The sequence below is a fragment of the Tachyglossus aculeatus genome, chromosome 17 (assembly GCF_015852505.1).
Source record: "Tachyglossus aculeatus isolate mTacAcu1 chromosome 17, mTacAcu1.pri, whole genome shotgun sequence".
In the NCBI taxonomy this organism is placed as follows: Eukaryota; Metazoa; Chordata; class Mammalia; order Monotremata; family Tachyglossidae; genus Tachyglossus; species Tachyglossus aculeatus.
The window spans coordinates 16,578,659-16,599,539 of NC_052082.1; the positions used below are offsets into that span (position 1 = coordinate 16,578,659).

General features: G+C 44.8%; 1 protein-coding gene across 1 annotated transcript in view; it reads left to right on the forward strand.

Annotated features, from left to right (window-relative positions):
* Positions 1-20,881, forward strand: part of UBAC2 (UBA domain containing 2) — a 220,097-nt gene that overhangs the window by 187,133 nt on the left and 12,083 nt on the right. Inside the window, exon 8 of the mRNA XM_038759511.1 lies at positions 15,344-15,469. Within this exon, the coding sequence (XP_038615439.1) occupies positions 15,344-15,469 (126 nt within the window). The remainder of the gene's footprint in view (positions 1-15,343; positions 15,470-20,881) is intronic.

The following is a 20,881-nucleotide window of genomic DNA, read 5'->3' on the forward strand; positions in this document are numbered from 1 at the left end:
AACATCAGCAAACCTTTATTCAGATGTTTTCCAGGTTTCTGGCTGCTTACGATACTTAAGAAAGTTCAGATAAAGATGATGGTTTGCTGGCCTGCAATATATTCACTTGTCTGCTCTCTAACCTTAGGCAAGTCACTTTACTTCTGTGCCTCAGTCACCTCATCTTTAAAATGGGGATTAAGACTGTGAGCCCCACATGGAACAGGGACTGTGACCAACCCGAGTTGCTTCTATCCACCTCAGCGGTTAGTCCAGTGCCTGGCACGTAGTAAGTGCTTGACAAATACCGTAATAATGATTATTGTTATTATTATTATTATTGAGAAAATCTAAATCACTGCCCTGAAGGTTTCTTGAAAGCACACTTTTGTAGTTAAGAAGTTTTAAAAACCTTTTAATACTAATAATAATGGCATTTGTTAAGCGCTTACTATGTGCAAAGCACTGTTCTAAGCGCTGGGGGGGATACAAGGTGATCAGGTTGTCCCACGTGGGGCTCACAGTCTTAATCCCATTTTACAGATGAGGTAACTGAGGCACAGAGAAGTTAAGTGACTTGCCCAGAGTCACACAGCTGACAAGTGGCAGAGCCGGGATTAGAACCCATGCTTGTGCTCTTTCCACTGAGCCACGCTGCTTATTAAAGCAATCGATCCATCAGTCATATTTATTGAGCACTTACTGGGTATAGAGCAGTGTTCTAAGTACTTGAAATTGAGCATTTTATATGCAAGCCAATCAGTAAGAAGAAGCTCGGAAATATAGACATTTGAGAGGCGCGTTTTCTAAATCTATCTTTAGTGTATCTTTCTCATTGTTTAGCTTCCCAGTAATTCCTCAGAGAACAATCTTTAATTGGATTATGCTCTCCCAAGAACTTAATATAGTGCTCTGCTTCCAGTAGACACCCATACTATTTAATAAAGGAATATGAGCAGTGCCAAATTTACTCCAAGATCATTCTCAGAAAATTCCATCAAGAGTGCTTGAGAAACAGTCGAGAGGGTGGTTACCACACTGCTCTAACTGGCAACCATTCATTCAATCTAATTTATTGAGCACTTGCTATGTGCAGCGCACTGTACTACACTTTGGAGAATACAATATATCAATGAACAGACATTTCCTGACCACGACGGGCTTACAGTTTAGAGGGGTAATAATAATAATAATGGCATTTACTAAGCGCTTACTATGTGCAAAACACTGTTCTAAGCGCTGGGGAGGTTACAGGGTGATCGGGTTGTCCCACTGGGGGCTCACAGTCTTCATCCCCATTTTACAGATGAGGGAACTGAGGAATAGAGAAGTTAAGTTTCTTGCCCAAAGTCACACAGCTGACAGTTGGCGGAGCCGGGATTTGAACCCATGAGCTCTGACTCCAAAGCCCGGTCTCTTTCCACCGAGCCATGCTGGGTAGGCAGGCCTTAATATATATAAACAAATTACAAATATGTACAAAGTGCTGTGGGGCTGGAAGCGAGAGGGTGAATAAAGGGAGCAAATCAGGGCGACATAGAAAGCAGTGGGAGAAGAGGAAAAGAGGGTTTAAGGAAGACCTCTTGGAGGAGATCTATCTACAAGCAAGCAGTTGGAGTTGGATAAAGCTCACAGCAGTAAACCGGGAATTTTCCAGTACCCTGGTGGACCAATCTGTCCCTGGGTTTGGGAACAAAAATTCTCACTTCAGTAAGAGTTCCAGCTGCCTCTCTTTACTTTCCCAAAAGCTGCTCAAAATTGAATAACTTCCATTTCATGTCGTTTCATTTTGCCACGAGTTACTGAGCAGCAAAATGGGCAAAAGGTAGACAAGCAGGAGGGAGGAGGAAGAGCCAGCAAACAGCATGGATAATCCGCAAACTGGACACCCAGATCTACATCTCTGCCCCTGCTCTCTCTCCCTCCCTTCAGGCTTGTGTTTCCTCCTGCCTTCAAGACATCTCCATCTGGATGTCTGCCCGTCATCTAAAACTCAGTATGTCCAAGACTGAGCTCCTTATCTTCCCTCCCAAACCCTGCCCTCTCCCTGACTTTCCCATCACTGTAGATGGCACTACCATCCTTCCTGTCTCACAAGCCCGCAACCTTGGTGTCATCCTCTACTCCACTTTCTCGTTCACCCCTCACACCCAATCTGTCACCAGAACCTGCCAGTCTCACCTCCGCAACATCACCAAGATCCGCCCTTTCCTCTCCATCCAAACCGCTACCCTGCTGGTTTAATCTCTCATCTTATCCCGACTGAATTACCGCATCAGCCTCCTCTCTGATCTCCCATCCTCCTGTCTCTCCCCACTTCAATCCATACTTCACGCCGCTGCCCGGATCATCTTTGTGCAGAAACGCTCTGGGCATGTTACTCCCCTCCTCAGAAATCTCCAGTGGCTACCAGTCAACCTATGCATCAGGCAAAAACTCCTCACTCTCAGCTTCAAGGCTGTCCGTCACCTCGCCCCCTCCTACCTCACCTTCCTTCTTTCCTTCTCCAGCCCAGCCTACACCCTCCGCTCCTCTGCCGCTAACCTCCTCACCGGGCCTCGTTCTCGCCTGTCCCGCCGTCGACCCCCGGCCCACGTCATCCCCCGGGCCTGGAATGCCCTCCCTCCGCACATCTGCCAAGCTAGCTCTCTTCCTCCCTTCAAAGCCCTACTGAGAGCTCACCTCCTCCAGGAGGCCTTCCCAGACTGAGCCCCCTCCTTCCTCTCCCCTCATCCCCCCCGCCCTACCTCCTTCACCTCCCACAGCACCTGTATATATGTTTGTACAGATTTATTACTCTATTTTACTTGTACATATTTACTATTCTATTTATTTTATTTTGTTAATATGTTTTGTTTTGTTGTCTGTCTCCCCCTTCTAGCCTGTGAGCCCATTGTTGGGTAGGGACCATCTCTGTATGTTGCCAACTTGTACTTCCCAAGCACTTAGTATAGTGCTCTGCACACAGTAAGCGCTCAGTAAATACAATTGAATGAATGAATGAATGAATAAAAAGCCCCTGAATAACTCAGTAGGACTTTGCCTGAGTATCACGTGCTGTCACTCTAATGCATATTGGTTATTTTTTTTGCAAAGTTCTTCAAGGTGAACTCTTCTATGGAAAGGAAGGAAACTGTCATCAAAGTAACCCCCTCACTCAGACCAGCCTCCACTCAGAGGCTTATAGTCATACCCACAAGAAACACATTCTACACTGTATAAAATTGGAGGGGGAATTGTTTTAAAACAGGAAATTCGTTCAACCCGTAAACCCAGACCACTTAATTTCTCTTCAGGCCGACGTTCCCCAAATGGAAGGAACCCAAAGATGAGGTTGGCCGTATAGTCTTTGACGTGCAAATGATGGAAAACTGAAATGATGGAAAACTTGGTTCTTGTGTAAAGCCATTATGAAAAATTTACTGCTTCCCTTTTCGCTCTTGAGCTCTTGTTGTGAACGCCACGTCCTTTCCTTCCTGAGGCGTTGAGAGCCTCAGGTTCTTCTTAATCTGTACAGTTGTGCAGGGGGATCATTAGACTTATCAACCAGGATTTGACGTGAGTATCTGGTGGCTTTAAACCTGGCTATTAAAAACCTCCTGACAGTGAAAGGAGACAGCTGTTTCCCCTTTGGTGTAGGAATGTTGGTTGGAGGTAATTTCCTGTCAAATAGAAAGGAAGCTGATGAATCAATCAATCATTTATTTATTTTTATTAAATTTGTTAAAGCTTACGATGTGCCAGGCTCTATACTAAGCACTGGGGTAGATACAAGCTAATCAGGTTGGCCACAACATGTCACACATGGGGCTCACGGTCTTAATTCAGATTTTACAGATGAGGGAATTGAGGCACAGGGAAGTTAAGTGTCTTCTAGTGCTTAATACAGTGCTCTGCACTCAGTAAGTGCTTAATAAATATGAGTGACTCACTGACTTGTCCAAGGTCACACAGGAGACAAGTGGCAGAACTAGGATTAGAACCTGGGTCCCTCTGTCTCTCAGGTCCATGCTCTATCCACTTGGTCATGTTGCTTCTCATTCTCACTGAGAAGCAGCGTGGCTCAGTGGAAAGAGCATGGGCTTTGGAGTCAGAGGTCATGGGTTCAAATCCTGGCTCCGTCAACTGTCAGCTGTGTGGCTTTGGGCAAGTCACTTACCTTCTCTGTGCCTCCGTTACCTCATCTGTAAAATGGGGATTAAAACTGTGAGCCCCCCGTGGGACAACCTGATCACCTTGTAACCTCCCCAGCGCTTAGAACAGTGCTTTGCACATAGTAAGCGCTTAACAAATACCATTATTATTATTATTCAGCACATACTTTGTGCAGAGCACTGTACTAAGCGCTTGGGAGGCTACAATCTAACAAAATTGGTAGAAATGTTCCCTGCTGAACTTTACCTAGAATTGTCAGTCCTAATGAACAGTTTCCCTATGGTAAATGTATCCCAAGCCCTGATAATGTCACTGGCGAAAAAGCCCTCTGACCATCTCACTTGAAAAGGGCAAGTGAATGGGAAAATACGCACTGTTGATCTTGAATAAACTGGTGAAGAATTGAAGGAACAGATTACCAATAACCTATGCCACAACTGATATACTGTATATCCTCATTTGAGTGTACAAAGTTAATCACAGCATTGATGACCTCAATGTTGGTTTCCACCTGCATCTTTTCCAACAATAAAACTAAGATATCTGTCCATCTCTGCAGTGGCAGCGAAAGCCCATAGCTCGACAGAGTCTGCTGCGTGGGAAAGAGATCCCATTTCCCTCCCCATACTCCCCCCACCCCCTTCTCCAGCAGGGAGGGTGATTAAGCATGGCCCATCCAGCTGTCATAATGTTGGGAAGACAATGCCTAACCACAGCTTTGATCATTGGCCTCACGGGGACCTAAAACACTGCTCCCCTAGTCACAGTGTTCAGTCCCTCTTGTCGTTCCGTGTCGTCTTTGTCTTTATATTGTTTGGGGTTTGCAGTGTTTCACCCTTCCTTAGGTGTCTGTCTCCAAGTTCCACTCTTCTCCATTATTTTTAGATTCTGATCCCTCGAGAGCCAGGATATTTTCACCTGTGTATTTTTTCTCCCATGCTTAGTACTTGGCTCTACACACTCCGTCCCCACAGCACCTTTAGATGTAAGGTATGTTAATGTCTGTCTCCCCTCTAGATTGAAAACTCCCCGAGGACAGGGGCCACGTCTACTTCCTCTGTTGCATTCAGCGGGATACTCAGCAGTGTGGCCGACTTAAGCTGTGGGCAAAAACAGGTTTATAGACATACCATGCTGGCTTCCATTCCCCATCCCTGTGGGTGAGCATGGCTCTCCCCCTGCATTTCCACAGGACTCTGAAACTCTGGTTACCCATGGCTTCTGCATTCCCCAATCCACTTATCCCTTCACTGTCTCACAGCCTACACGCCCGAAGAACGCCAAAGCTGCGGGGACGGAATTGGGTGCGGGAGAAGTTCTAGGAGGGAAAAACAGCTTCTGCCCACTCTTCGTCGCCGGTCCCCATCTCACAGGCTTTGGGGGGCCCAGAAGGTGTAGGTTAAAAGGCAGGGAATCAATCGTATTTATTGAGTGCTTACTGTGTGCAGAGCCCTGTATTAAGAGCTCGGGAGAGTACAGCATAACAGAGTTGTAGACACATTCCCTGCCCACAATGAGTCTACAGTCTAGAGGGGAAGACAGACATTAATAAAAATAAGTAAATCTCCAGTGGTTGCCTATCAATCTTCCTATGAAGCAAAAACTCCTCACTATTGGCTTCAAAGCTCTCCATCACCTTGCCCCCTCCTACCTCATCTCCCTTCTCTCCTTCTAGAGCCCAGCCCGTTAACCTCTTCACTGTGCCTCATTCTCACCTATCCTGCCATCGACCCCCCACTGTTGGGTAGGGACTGTCTCTATATGTTGCCAATTTGTACTTCCCAAGCGCTTAGTACAGTGCTCTGCACATAGTAAGCGCTCAATAAATACGATTGATGATGATGATCGACCCCCAGCCCGCGTCCTACCTCTGGCCTGGAATGCCCTCCCTCCACACATCCGCCAAACTAACCCTCTCACCCGCTTCAAAGCCCTACTGAAAGCTCACTTCCTCCAGGAGGCCTTCCCAGACTGAGCCCGCCCTTTTCCTCTGCTCCTCCTCCCCTCCCCGTCGCCCCTACTCCCTCCCTCTGCTCTACCCCCCAGCCCCACAGCACTTGTATATATTTGTACATATTTATTATTCTATTTTATTAATGGTATGTATATATAATTCTATTTATCTATTTTAATGCTATTGATGCCTCTCCACTTGTTTTGTTTCGTTGTGTGTCTCCCCGCTTCTAGGCTGTGAGCCCGTTGTTGGGTAGGGATTGTCTCTATCTGCTGCCGAATTGTACTTTCCAAGCACTTAGTACAGTGCACTGCACACAATAAGCGCTCAAAAAATACGAATGAATGGATGAATGAATGAAAAAGGGCTGAGGGGCTGAGGAAGGGGTAACTAAAGGGAGGAAGTCCAAGTACAAAGGCTACATAGAAGGAAGTGGGAGAAAAGGCTTAGTCAGGATAAACCTCTTGGAGAAGTTTTGCCTTCAATAAGGCTTTGAAACTGGGGAGAGTAATTGTCAGATTCATTCATTCAGTTGTATTTACTGAGCGCTTACTGTGTGCAGAGCACTGTACTAACGCTTGGGAAGTACAAGTCAGCAACATATAGAGACGGTCCCAACCCAACAACGGGCTCACAGTCTAGAATATGAAGAGGAAGGGTGATCCAGGCCAGAGGCAGGACAGGGGTGGGAGGTTGGCGGTGAGATAGACAAGATGGAGGTACAGAGGGGCATTAGAGAAGCTGCATGGCTCAATGGAAAGAGCTTTGGAGTCAGAGGTCATGGGTTCAAATCCCAGCTCTGCCAATTGTCAGCTGTGTGACCTTGGACAAGTCACTTAACTTCTCTGGGCCTCAGTTACCTCGTCTGTAAAATGGGGATTAAGACTGTGAGCCCCATGTGGGACAACCTGATCACCTTGTATCCTCCCCAGCGCTTCGAACAGTGCTTTGCACATAGTAAGCGCTTAACAAATACCATCGTTATTATTACTATTATTAGAGGGGCCAAATGTGTAGGCTGAGTTATAGTCTGAGAGCAGCGAGGTGAGATAGGAGGGGGCAAGGTGATTGAGAGAATGGGCTTGAGAGTCAGAAGGACCTGGGTTCTAATCCCAGCTCCACCACTTGTCTGCTAGGTGGTCTTAGGCAAGTCACTTAACTTCTCTGTGCCTCAGTTATCTCATTTGCAAAATGGGGGTTAAGGCTGTGAGCCCCATATGGGACATGGACTAGGTCCAGCCTAAATAGCTTTTTTCTACCCCAGTACTTAGTACAGAGCCTGGCACACAGTACACTCAACAAATACCAATAACAAAAAGAAGTTGAGAAACAGCTTGGCCTAGTGGATAGAGCACTGGCTTGGGAGTCAAAAGCACCTGACTTCTAATCCCGGCTCTGCCACTTGGTTGCCGTGTGACCTTAGTCAAATCACTTAACTTCTCTGTGCCTTAGTTACCGCATCTGTAAAATGGGGATTAAAACTGTGAGCCCCTCATGGGACAGGGACAGCCCCTTGTTGGACCGTATCCAACCCAATTTGCTTGTATAGGACAGTGTCTGGCACAGAGTAGCGCTTAACGAATACCACCATTATTGTCATTATCATGGAGTGCTTTAAAGCCGATGGTGAAGAAGTTTCTGTTGGATACGGAGGTGGATGGGCAACCACTGGAGGTTCTTGAGGAGTGGGGAAACATGGAGGAACAATGGCAGTAATGAGGCAAATGTAAAAGAAAAAAAACACACCTGGCTTTAGACCCAAGCACGGGGTGGCAAAGCTAGTGTAGCCCAACAAATGGAGTTCAGCAAGTATAAGAAGCACGTAACCTCTGCGCTTATTGGCCTCCTTACTGATGGACCTTTATCCCTGAGGAGGTATTTTTCTGTTTAGCTGAAAAGCAGTCTGGGTGGCCCAGATTCTCTCCCCAACTAAGTGAGGCTATTTTGCTGTTGTGGAAATGTGGGTGTCAGGCAGAAGAGCGGAGCCGAGACATTTAGAATCATAAGTGAGGAAGTGGCTTCACAGGAGGTCTTATACCAGTTTCCCTGGCACCAGCCCAGTCTGATCCTGAACACCATATCAGCCTCTGCTTCTCCCCTCAGAGTGAGACTGAGGCAGCTTCCCTGCTAGCCGTCTACACTGGGTGATGCGACCCTCTCACACATATAGACATTACTTCCATTGCCAAAGGAGGAGGTTGAAATTTAGTCAGACCTTCCTTGACTAAGCCCCCTTTTTCTCTTCTCCCACTCTCTTCTGTGTCACCCTAGCTTGCTCCCTTTATTCACCACATCCTCCCAGCCCCACAGCACTTATGTACATAGCTGCAATTTATTTATCTTAATGTCTTTCTCCCCCTCTAGACTGTAAGCTCATTGTGGGCAAGGAATGTGTCTGTTTATTGTTGTATTGCACTCTCCCAAGTGCTCAGTACAGTGCTCTGCACGCAGTAAATTCTCAATGAATACAATTGAATGAATGAGTGACATGTCATCAACTACTCCTACTGGTTGTAAGTAGGAGGGTTTGGGGGCTTCAGAAAACAGATATTTTCAGGCGGTCATTATCGGCTTGTTACTTTTTGTCAGTTCAGGTAAAAATTGTGTTTTAGTTTCCAAAAATTTGGATTTAATTTTTATGATAGCCCCTCCAGCTCTCAACGGCAGCTGCACTAATTTAGGGTACCAGGCACTAATTTAGGGTACCAGGCCTCAATGACATAAGCATAACAATGACCTAATCTTGGTTTGAGGTCAGGGTTCTACTCTGGCAGAGAAGAATGACGGCGCTAGACAGGAGATAAGCAGAAAGAACTGACCACAGGGGCTCATAACCCGAGGAAATTCCAGAGACTCTTTACATGTGAGGAGAAGGGAAAGCCCCTCGGGATAAAAAAAATAAAGATGCATGATACATTTTTACATGACCAAACCGTCTGATGTCTGTCACTTTCCAAAACTCACATTGATTCTGTTGCCAAGAGTAGAGATAATGACAGTTCAGCCCACGGATGCGTTCTCTCAGTGGTGGGCAATTATTTTGACCTATAGGTGACTTACCATGTTTCATAGGCTTCCCAAAGGTCACCTAAAGAGCAGAGAGGATGGGAGTTTAAACAGCCAAAGGGCAGCCACTGCCACTGACATTTGTTCCTCCGTGGCCCTGAGCCCTCGGTTTGCCAGGGGCAAGCTTTTGGAGCCAGATAGGAGCCTCCTCGGGCAGAAGGGGCTGCCTTTCTGAAATACAGCAGCACTGGCCAGGCTGTGGACCACATTCCCCCAGCCTCCTACCCTAAATTAACTTAAATAAACAGCAGTAGAATTGGAAGTATTCGTAAATATATTTAGCCTTGCATAGGTGGTGATAAAGACTGGCTGCCGGGACTGGTCAGAGCAACAGGTAACTACCAGCTTTCATGGAGCTTGTCGTGGGCAGGAAGCATGGCGTAGTGGATAGAGCACAGGCCTTAGAGTCAGCAGGCCATGGGTTCTAATCCCGGCTCTGCCACTTCATCATCATCATCATCATCATCATCATCAATCGTATTTATTGAGCGCTTACTGTGTGCAGAGCACTGTACTAAGCGCTTGGGAAGTACAAATTGGCAACATATAGAGACAGTCCCTACCCAACAGTGGGCTCACAGTCTAAAAGGGGGAGACAAAACCAAACACACTAACAAAATAAAATAAAGAGACTAGATATGTACAAGCGACTTGTCTGCTGTGTGACCTTGGGCAAGCCCCTTCACTTCTCGGTGCCTCAGTGACCTCATTTGTAAAATGGGGATGAAAACTATGAGCCCTGTGCAGGGCAGGGACTGTGTCCAATCCGATTTGCTTGTATCTGCCCCAGCGCTTAGTACAGTGCCTGCCTGGCACAAAGTAAGTACTTAACAAATACCATTAATATCATTATTATAAATGTATCTACCAACTCTGTTATATTTAACTCTCCCAAGTGCTTAAAACAGTGCTCTATAAATGTGATGGGTTGATAAAAGCCGCCACCGCCCAGTCTCAGAGTTGTTGTCGCCCTCAACCCCGGACAGACAGCCAGCTGTGCTGTCTCCCCCGGGAAACTGGCACCAGATCTCCTCCACACCACCGAGGAGATGCCAGCCCATCCTGTTTTCCATCACCCTGATGGGAAAGAGAAAAGCACCTACAACATGAGGCATCCACAAGGAAGATTGGGAAGATTGGTGACTGCTGTAGCAGTCACTGTGGCTGGGTGTGCTTTGGACTCTTAACCATGAGGAGCCTGAAATCGTTCTCCTCTAGTCACAGCCCCTACTGATTTTTGCTTTTGTTTTATGTTTTCGTCTTGTGTTTTATGCTATTTTAGTGTTTTATTATTTCATCACTTTTTATGTGCCCTTCTCGCTTACATTCTTAGATTGTGAAACCCTCGGGGAACAGTGACCATGTCTAATTCCTTCCTGTGTCTTCTTTCCCAGTGCTTAGCACAGTGTTCTGTACACAATAAGCACTTAATAAATGCTATTGCTCCTATCATTGCTTTTCCCGTTTCCCCTTCCTCCACCAGATATCTGTGCCCCACTTCGGCCGTGCAGAATGTTAAGAAAAACTTAAAATTTTTGTTCATAAATTTGGATTTTTGTCCTAACTTTAAACAGCACCTCACAGGGTAGCAGTTGGGTTAAATTGGTGTAAGACCCTAAAAATATGTACCCTAGTAATGAGATTTCCACTGGAACAAAAAGACCCATAGTCTACTTCAGCAAGCTGCTTGGTATCTTAGCAACCTAATAGAAAGCTCATATTTATAGCTAACCTAAATATCTCTTTGGACCTATTTTTTCTTCTAGAGGTAAAACTGGAAATAACTGATCCCATTTCTCCCTGCAATTGTCCTTACAACTGATTAAGAGCAAGAGAGTACTTAAAGAACATTAGCTAACCAAACCTGAGTTTTCTCTTCCCCATCCTAAGTATGCCTAACTCCTGTCACACATCATAGAAATCATAAAAATGCTAACTGCGTGATCACCGCCCCCCCATCCTTTCCCTCTCCTTCTTAATTTATGGTCTGGCATTGTCGATGGTGAATAATAATAACATTGTAGCACTTATTAAGTGCTTACTTGGTGCCAAGCACCAGAGGTAGATAAGGGATAATCAGAGCAGACACAGTCCTCTGACTCCTAGTGCTATGTTCTTTCCTCTGGACCACAGATGAGGGGGAGGGAGTGTTTAGGTCAATGTGGCACCTTCTAAGGTTCAGTTTTCAGAAATCAAGGTGCTTCTATGAGTCACCAGGAGCCACATTCATGCTATTTCATGGTATTTCTCAGTGAACTGGCAAGCTGAATTTAATGTTAGTCATTTGGCCTATACCTTTGTCTAAAAAGGACTTTAGGCCACATGAAACCATTTTAAACCTAGTGATTTTCTCTCTATGTATATATCAGGATGCTCATTTTATAATGAATGGGTTGTAAATGAACAGGTAATCCAAGATGCTCACTAAATCATTTCTTGCCATCTGGAACATTTTAAAAAACAAAATGCTTATGCGATTATTGTCGATATATGATAAGAATTTGGGTCCAATCTCATGATAACTGAACTCCATATCTTCCCTTCCAAACCCTGCCCTCTCCCTGACTTTCCCATCACTGTTGACGGCACTACCATCCTTCCCGTCTCACAAGCCCGCAACCTTGGTGTCAACCTCGACTCCGCTCTCTCGTTCACCCCTCACATCCAATCCATCACCAAAACCTGCCGGTCTCACCTCCATAACATCACCAAGATCCGCCCTTTCCTCTCCATCCAAACCGCTACCCTGCTCCTTCAATCTCTAATCCTATCCCGACTGGATTACTGCATCAGCCTCCTCTCCAATCTCCCATCCTCCTATCTCTCCCCACTTCAATCCATACTTCACGCCGCCGCCCGGATCGTCTTTGTGCAGAAACGCTCTGGGCATGTTACCCCCCTCCTCAAAAATCTCCAGTAGCTACCAATCAACCTACACATCAGGCAAAAACTCCTCACCCTGGGCTTCAAGGCTGTCCATCACCTCGCCCCCTCCTACCTCACCTCCCTTCTCTCCTTCTCCAGCCCAGCCCGCATCCTCCGCTCCTCTGCCGCTAACCTCCTCACCGTGCCTCATCCTCGCCTGTCCCGCCATCGACCCCCGGCCCATGTCATCCCCCTGGCCTGGAATGCCCTCCCTCCACACATCCACCAAGCTAGCTCTCTTCCTCCCTTCAAAGCCCTACTGAGAGCTCATCTCCTCCAGGCGGCCTTCCCAAACTGAGCATCCTCCTTCCTTCCCCCCTCCTCCCCCATCCTATCCCCCCTGCCTTACCTCCTTCCCCTCCCCACAGCACCTGTATATATGTATATATGTTTGTACATATTTATTACTCTATTTATTTTACTTGTACATATTTATTCTATTTATTTTATTTTGTTAATATGTTTTGTTTTGTTGTCTGTCTCCCGCTTCTAGACTGTGAGTCCGTTGTTGGGTAGGGACCGTCTCTATATGTTGCCAACTTGTACTTCCCAAGCGATTGAATGAATGAATGATAAGGAAGTCTTGACAGAGTCAATATTCACCTTATGAGTGAATAGATGGACAGGCTTTTATTTTGTCTAAATGTATTGCTCTTTAAAGTGGAAGTGCGCATTCCTTATAACAATCTACACGTTCATTCCTAGTGGCCACCAGGCAAAAATGAAACAGGAAATGTACGTTGATATGGGACTTTATCTTTACATCTAGAAATCAGGCATGCATTGTGTTGCCCATGACAAGAGAATGTTGAGTTCAGTCATCGCCTAAATCAGTCAATCAGTGTTGTTTATTGAGTACTTATTCTGTGCAGACCACTGTACTAAGCACTTAGGAAAGTACAGTACCACAGAGTATTCTCTATTAGTCTAGAGGGGGAGACAGATGTTAATTTATGGATATATATATGTGGGGGGGTCGGTGGGGCTGAGGGTGAGGTAATAATAATAATGATAATAACGATGGTATTTATTAAGTGCTTACGATGTGCAAAGCACTGTTCTAAGCGCCGGGGGGGATAGAAGGTGATCAGGTTGTCCCACGTGGGGCTCACAGTCTTAACCCCCATTTTACAGATGAGGTAACTGAGGCACAGAGAAGTGAAGTGACTTGCCCAAAGTCATACAGCTGACAAATGGCAGAGCCGGGATTAGAACCCACGACCTCTGATTCCCAGGCTCAGGCTCTTTTCACTGAGCCACACTGCTTCTCTATCAAGGGGTGCATATCAAGGGCACGGAGACAAATGCATAAGCGACGCAGAAGGGAGAGGAAGTAGGGAAAAGGAGGGCTAAGAGAAGGTCTGAACCCTGGGTTCAGAAGACTTTCACATAAGGCAAACATTGTTTTTTTCACCACCACCATTGTGCAACAGATGATGACCTTCCTTCTCTATGTTTATGGAAGGTCCAACTGTTTTCTTCTCTTAAAAGGGAAAGAATCACGGGACCTTTACAGTCAGTGGAATCAAAAAGACTAATACTAGTCAAGGCTAGATCAACAGCACCCAAAAAAGTCATGTTAAATTCTTTGAAAAACTATTCTGTCACAAAGCAGTATTCTCTCTGTCAACTTTTTCAAAGTGTGTAAGTTTCCAGAGTACCAGTTCCTCAATTTGAAGCCTTGTTCTCAGGCAAAGAGTGAACTGGTGGTTCTTTACAATGGATGCTTTGTGTTTACTTTGAAAGTCTTCAAAGCAAACTGATCATTCTTAGGAGAGGTCCATCTAGAGCTCTGAAAAACTAAAGTTAAATTTGTGTTAGCTTTCCAGGCTTGAAAACTCTTTGAGACCAAAGCTGTTTCCCTTTTTCAAGTGTCTGTGAGGTTGCGCATATGAAGAAAATTGAAGGTGAAGGTGTTTCCTGTTTGTGGAAACAGATGGCAAGTCTTTATTAAGCAACAGCATGAGATAGTGATAGCAAAACATCTTAGAAGAAAGCAGAGTGCTTAAAAACATTTCTATATTTTAAAACTTTTCTAAAGTCTTGCCAGAATAAGAACTCGGAAGCATATTTGATCATTTTTAAATGGAAAAACTTCAGAGTTATTAGCTTTCATCATTATTTGGTCAGTTCACTGACCCATAGCTAGCTCCCCAAGATTGAAAATTAGGCATTATTTGGGCATCCTCTAGACTGTAAGCTGCTTTTGGCCAAGGAACATGTCTGCCAACTCTGTTAAATCATACTTTCCCAAGTGCTTAGTACAGTGCTCTGCACACAGTAATCATTCAATAAATATGATCGATTGATTGTTTACATTGGAATTTGTAAGATCTGGCCCAAGGTAATTTTTAGAGATCCAGTTTGGGAACTACAAAGTTAACAGTTGATATATAGGAAGGGTAGGTAAACTTCTCTAACATTAATTATTATTCTTAAAAAGGAACCTAGACTTAGATCTAGCTAATGTTTCCTTTTCCCCCTGCTCCCTAGGGTTGATGGAACTCAGTTTGGCAGAGTAGAAAGTCTGGTGTAAAGAGCAGGTTGGGCCCGGCAGTTGACTTACATGGAAATGTGGCACTGTTTAAACCTCACCCCCAAAGATGTAGTCAATGAATTCAGTATTTCCCTTTTACATTCCTCTCACTGATATCCCTCAGGCAACACTTCAAAATGTAATAGAGGAGGGAATTCTGCTCCAACCTCTCCATTCTCATCGTGACCGTTTGGTGAATCAGCTGGGCAGATAAATATTTTTAAATTCTGTGTATCATGCTCACTATCTTTATTCCTGTCTGCCATGTATCCCGGTCTCCAGCCTTTCGCCAATGCTCTGACTGAGGCAAGTAGTCATCAGAATTTAGCCCTCTCCATAGATAGGTACGCAGAGAGTGCCTCCAGGTTGTGTAACACTTTCAGGTCTTTGGGATACCTGTTAGGACTTACAGTCCCAGCAGAAAATCTACTGGAAGTTTCTATTTTAAGAGTGGTCGTCCATAGGCAGATTCCCAGCAAGCTTAGTGTATACTCTCCAAAACTAAAAAGGAAAATGGGCAACTTTTCACTTTTGAATTGCCATAAACTAGCATTATCCTGAACTATTAAAGTCTAGGTTATGTTACTGTATCATTTTTGGGAAGTGTTTAATGATTAGAAATATGATACTGTGTTTCCTCTGCTGCCAATTATAACGTCTTGCTTAGCAAAATAAAAACAGACCCGTTCTTTCCATAGAGCAACCACACGTGTCTTTTCTTGTTTTAGGGTGGAATGATCAATTGGAATCGACTATTTCCTTCCTTACGCCAGAGGAGAAATGCCAACTATCAGGATAATCCACCATCAGGGCAAGAAGCAGCAGCCCCTCCCCTGGAGGTTTCTGAAGAACAGGTAACCAGAGACTTTCCACTTATGACTCAATTCGTTGAAAACAATCAATCATATTTATTGAGTGCTTACTCTGTGCAGAGCACTCTACCAAGTGCTTGGGAGTCAGTACATTAGACAAGTTCCCCAACCACAAGGATCTTACAGTCTAGAGGGGATGGTAATGCAGACTAGCGGATATGCAGTTTAAAATGGGAAGAAGCTTGGCATAGTGGAAAGAGCACATGCCTGGAAGTTGGAGGACATGGGTTCTAATCCCAGCTCTGCCACCTGTCTGCTGTGTGACCCTGGGCAAGTCACTTGACTTCTCTGGGCCTTAGTTCCCTCATCTGTAAAATGGGGATGAAGACTGTGAGCCCCATGTGGGACATGGACTGTGTCCAACTGGATTATTTTATACCTACCTCAGCGCTACGCCTGGCTCTGCACATTGGAGGGGGTTTAGTGGGCGAATCCCCACACATCCCCCTTAGCCCAAGGCCCTCCTTGACAGCCTCATTCAACTCCTCCCGCTCTGGACTGTAAGCTCGTGGTGGGCAGGGAACATGTCTACCAACTATGTCATATTGCACTCTCCCAACCTTTTAGTACAGCGCTCTGCACACAGTAAGGGCTCAATGAATACCACTGATTGATTGATAGCTCATAGAACCACCAGATTCAGCTCTAGATTAATAGATTGAAGACTGCAGATTTTAGAGCACGAAGTTGACTTGACAAAGAAACTTGATATGGCTCCTGCCCTCAAGGAGCTGTCAAACTAATTCCTTCATTTGTTCAGTCAGATTTATGGAGCGCTTACTATGTGCAAAGCACTGTACTAAGCGCTTGGGAAAGTACAGTAAAACAACAGATACATTTCCTGCCCACAGTGAGCTTTCAAACTAATGGGAGAGATGGGACAGCACAAAAGAAATTGAATGAGCAATTTAAAAAACTGTGCGCTAGGGACTCCTACAAAGATATGTAGAAGGAAGTTCTAAGGACTAACTAGAAATGAAGTGGGCTTCTTCTAGGAAGACTTTATTCAAAATCCACTTTCTGCAGAAAGCTTTGAAGGACAGGAGGGATGTAGTTTGGCAAAATGGGGGTGGGGACATTCCTGATGGGGAGAGGATTTGTGCGACGGCTTAAAAGCGAAAGTCCCGGGTACAGTGAAGAGTGTCGAAAGCTAGCAATCAAGAATTTTTAGCTTCCTATACATGACTGCAGTATGTCATTTCAGGGTTTGGAGGAGACGGATGATTTGATCAGATTAGTTGAGAAAAATGAATCGATGCTGCTATTTCAGAAGCCTTTTGGGGGCCCCTATGTCACATTAGAGAAGAGTCAGAGATGAGTATGTAGGAAAAGCAGGATAACGATGTCGCTGAGATGAGAAAGATAGAGAGAAGAGGAGTTCCAGTTTTTCACATGTGGTTAAGATGATGGTAAAACATCAAATTACATTTGCTGTGGAGGTTGAAGGTAATTCCCCCCCCCCCCCCCCCCAGCATGTATATACTGATCCTTATACTTGGTTTTCTTCCCGACCTGAAATTTACTTAAATATCTGACTCTCCCAAGAGATTGTAAACTCCTCAGGGCCAGATATCATGTCGACTAACTCCACTGTACTCTCCCAAGAGCTTAGTCAGTCAGTCACATTTATTGAGTGTTTGCCATGTACAGAGCACTTTACTAAGCACTTTGGTGAGTACAGTTAAGTACTTAGTACAGTGCTCTGCACACAGTAAGTGCTCAATAAATATGATTGAATGACTATAACAGTATTACAGACTCATTCCCTGCCCACCACCAGCTTACAGTCTGGACACTGTAAGCTTAGTATGGTATTTCTCACATAGTAAGGGCTCAATAAATACGATTAATTGATTGATTGATTGATTGATCTGAGCCTGGAGTGAGTAATAATAAATAATAATGGTGTTTATTAAGCGCTTGCTATGTGCAAAGCACTGTTCTCAGTGCTGGGGAGGTTACAAGATCAGGTTGTCCCACGTGGGGCTCACAGTCTTAATCCCCATTTTACAGATGAGGTAACTGAGGCACAGAGAGTTAAGTGACTTGCCCAAAGTCACACAGCTGACAGTTGGCAGAGCTGGGATTTGAATGTGAGTGTGAAGGGAGTAGTGATGATTGAAAATGTAGATTTGAGAAGCACACCAAGCTATGTGAATTTGATGCGATTCAAACTGGGTGAGTGGCTAATGAGCTCTCCAAAGAATAATTATAATAATAATTATGGTATTTGTTAAACGCTTACTATGTGCCAGGCAGTGTACTAAGTGCTGGGGTGGATCCAAGCAAATTGGGTTGGATACAGTCCCTGTCCTGTATTGGGCTCACAGTCTCAATCCCCATTTTACAGATGAGGTAATGTAGGCACAGAGAAGTGAAGTGACTTGCCCACTCTGCAGACAAGTGGCAGAGCCGGGATTAGAACCCATGACCTTCTGACTCCCAAGCCTGTGCTCTATCGACTATGTCATGCTGCTTAAAATACTAAAGGGTAAAGAATGCCAAAATGTGTAGCAGAGTGTGCCTTTCCATTAGTTGAGGCACCAGTCCCACCATCAACATACTTCATTTCAACAAGTTTAATTTTTCTGGGGAGAGAGAGAGTGTGTGTTTGTGTGTATTTGTGTGTGTTGTGCACGCGTGCACACGCATGCATTTTCTTCCTACTCCACCTAGAGAACTGTTGTGCATTGATCTAAAGAGATTAGAAGAGCAGTTTCCTCTACCTTACCGAAGGGTGACATATATAGATTTAAAACCAAATTAGCCGTACTTTAAGAATGCATTTTCCTTGGAACACATGTTCTGAATTGGTTTTCCAGCTTATGTTTCCTTTGGACAAATTCTTAAAATCGTTTCTCTTGGTGGCGGGAAAATGTCTCTAAAAAGAAAAACCCACTGTAAAACTGAAAGGGCGGGTCTCATTTCCATGTGGGCAATGAGTAATAATCTGTACTGGGCCCAGCCGTTATAAAGGTGACACATTGAGGGTAAGGTCATTTTGTTTTGGTATCTTTCTGATTATGGGAGAAAAAATGACAGTAATTATAAGACAACATGATAGCTGACTGCTCCTGTATATATGTATATATGTTTGTACGTATTTATTACTCTATTTATTTATTTTACTTGTACATGTCTGTTCTATTTATTTTATTTTGTTAAAATATGATCTACTACCCCCTCTAGGCTATCAGCTCATTGTGAGCAAGCAGGGAACGTACCTACTAACTCTATTATATTGTACTCTCCCAAGCACTTAGTACAGTGCTCTTCACACAATAAGGGCTCAATAAATGCGATTGATCAATTTCAAGGAAAGCATTTCTTTTCCTAAAATAGGCCTCATTTTTTGGTACCATTTCATATTGGCATTGATTCGTTCACACCCTCTATTGTAAAAAGAGGTCACCCAAATCCCAGGTTAAGGAAAGGTTTCTTCAGAGAAGAAGCGCTCTTCATACAGGAAGCGCTCAATAAATGCTGTTGGCTGAATGAATGAATAGGGAAGAGCACATGCCTCCTCCAAGAGGCCTTCCCAGACTGAGCCCCCTCCTTCCTCTCTCCCTCCTCCCCCTCTCCATCCCCCTGCCTTACCTCCTTCCCTTCCCCACAGCTCCTGTATATATGTACATATGTTTGTACGTATTTATTACTCTATTTATTTTACTTCTACATGTCTGTTCTATTTATTTTATTTTGTTAATATGTTTGGTTTTGTTCTCTGTCTCCCCCTTCTAGACTGTGAGCCCACTGTTGGGTAGGGACCATCTCTATGTGTTGCCAACTTGGACTTCCCAAGCCCTTAGTACAGTGCTCTGCACACAGTAAGCGCTCAAGAAATACGATTGATTGATTGATTGATGCCTGAGAGCCAGAGGACTTGGCTCCGCCTGCTCTGTGACCTTGGAGAAGTTACTTAACTTCTCTTTGCCTCAGTCCCCTCATCTGCAAAATGGGGGTTCAATACCTGTCTGTGCTCCCTCCTACTTAGTCAGTAAGCCCCATGTGGGTCATGATAACCTTATATCTACCCCAACACTTAGTATAGTACTTGGCACATAGTAAGCACTTGGGAAGCAGCATGGCTTAATGGAAAGCGCACAGGTCAGAGGACCAACCCACACACTTCACTCCTCTAATACTAACCTAAGAGAAGCAGTGTGGCCTAGTGGAAAGAACGGGCGACGAGAGTCAGAGGACCTGGTCTCTATTCTCAGCTCTGCCACGTACCTCCTGGGTGACCTTGGCCAACTCACTTAACTTCTCTGGGCCTCAGTTCCCCCATCTGCAGAATGGGAGTTCTCTCTCCTACTTAGACTCTGAGCCTTGTATGGGACCTGATTCCCTGGTATCTTCCCCAGCGCTTAGTACAGTGCTTGGTACATAGGTGCATAACTGTGAGCCCACAGATGGGTAGGGACTGTCTTTATATGTTGCCAACTTGTACTTCCCAAGCGCTTAGTACAGTGCTTGGTACATAGGTGCATAACTGTGAGCCCATTGTTGGGTAGGGACCGTCTGTATATGTTGCCAACTTGTACTTCCCAAGCGCTTAGTACAGTGCTCTGCACACAGTAAGTGCTCAATAAATACGATTGATTGATAACAAATGCCCTTATTATTATTATAACTGTTATTCTTATAATTTCTGTGCACTACCTTCTCAAAAATCTCGTTAATATCTTGCTCACTCCTCTTCTGCTTGAAACTCACATCCAATAGCTCACTCCTCTCTTCATCTTCCAAACCCTATTCAAACTACTTCTCCTCCAGAAAGCCTTCTGGACTAATCTCTCATCTCCCCATCCTATTTTCCCTCCCTATTTTGTCACCCATAAACTTTTTTTTTTTTTTGGTATTTGTTATGCGCTTACTTGGCAAAGTGGATAGAGCATGGGCCTGGGAATCAAAAGGTCATGGGTTCCACCACTTGTCTGCTGTGTGACCATGGGCAAGTCGCTTCACTTCTCTGCGCCTCAGTTACCTCGTCTGTAAAATGGGACTTGAGACTGTTGAGCCACGTGCGGGACAGAGACTGCGTCCATCCCAATTTGCTTGGATCCACCCCAGTATTTAACAAACAAATATCATAATTATCATTGTTATTATTATTATGTGCCAGTCACTGTGCTAAGCACTGAGGTAGATACAAGGCACTCTGACTGGACAAAATCCATGTCCCACATGGGGCTCACAGTCTCGAGCTCCGTTTTGCGGATGAGGTAACTGAGTCACAGAGAAGCGGAGCAACTTGCCCAAGGTCACACAGCGGGCTAGTGGCAGAGCTGGAATTAGAACCCAGGATTTCCCAGGTCTGTGCTCTAGCCCATAGGCCATGCTGCTTCTCAACTTAAGAACTTGATTCTCTCCTCCCTTTGCATTTAGGAACTC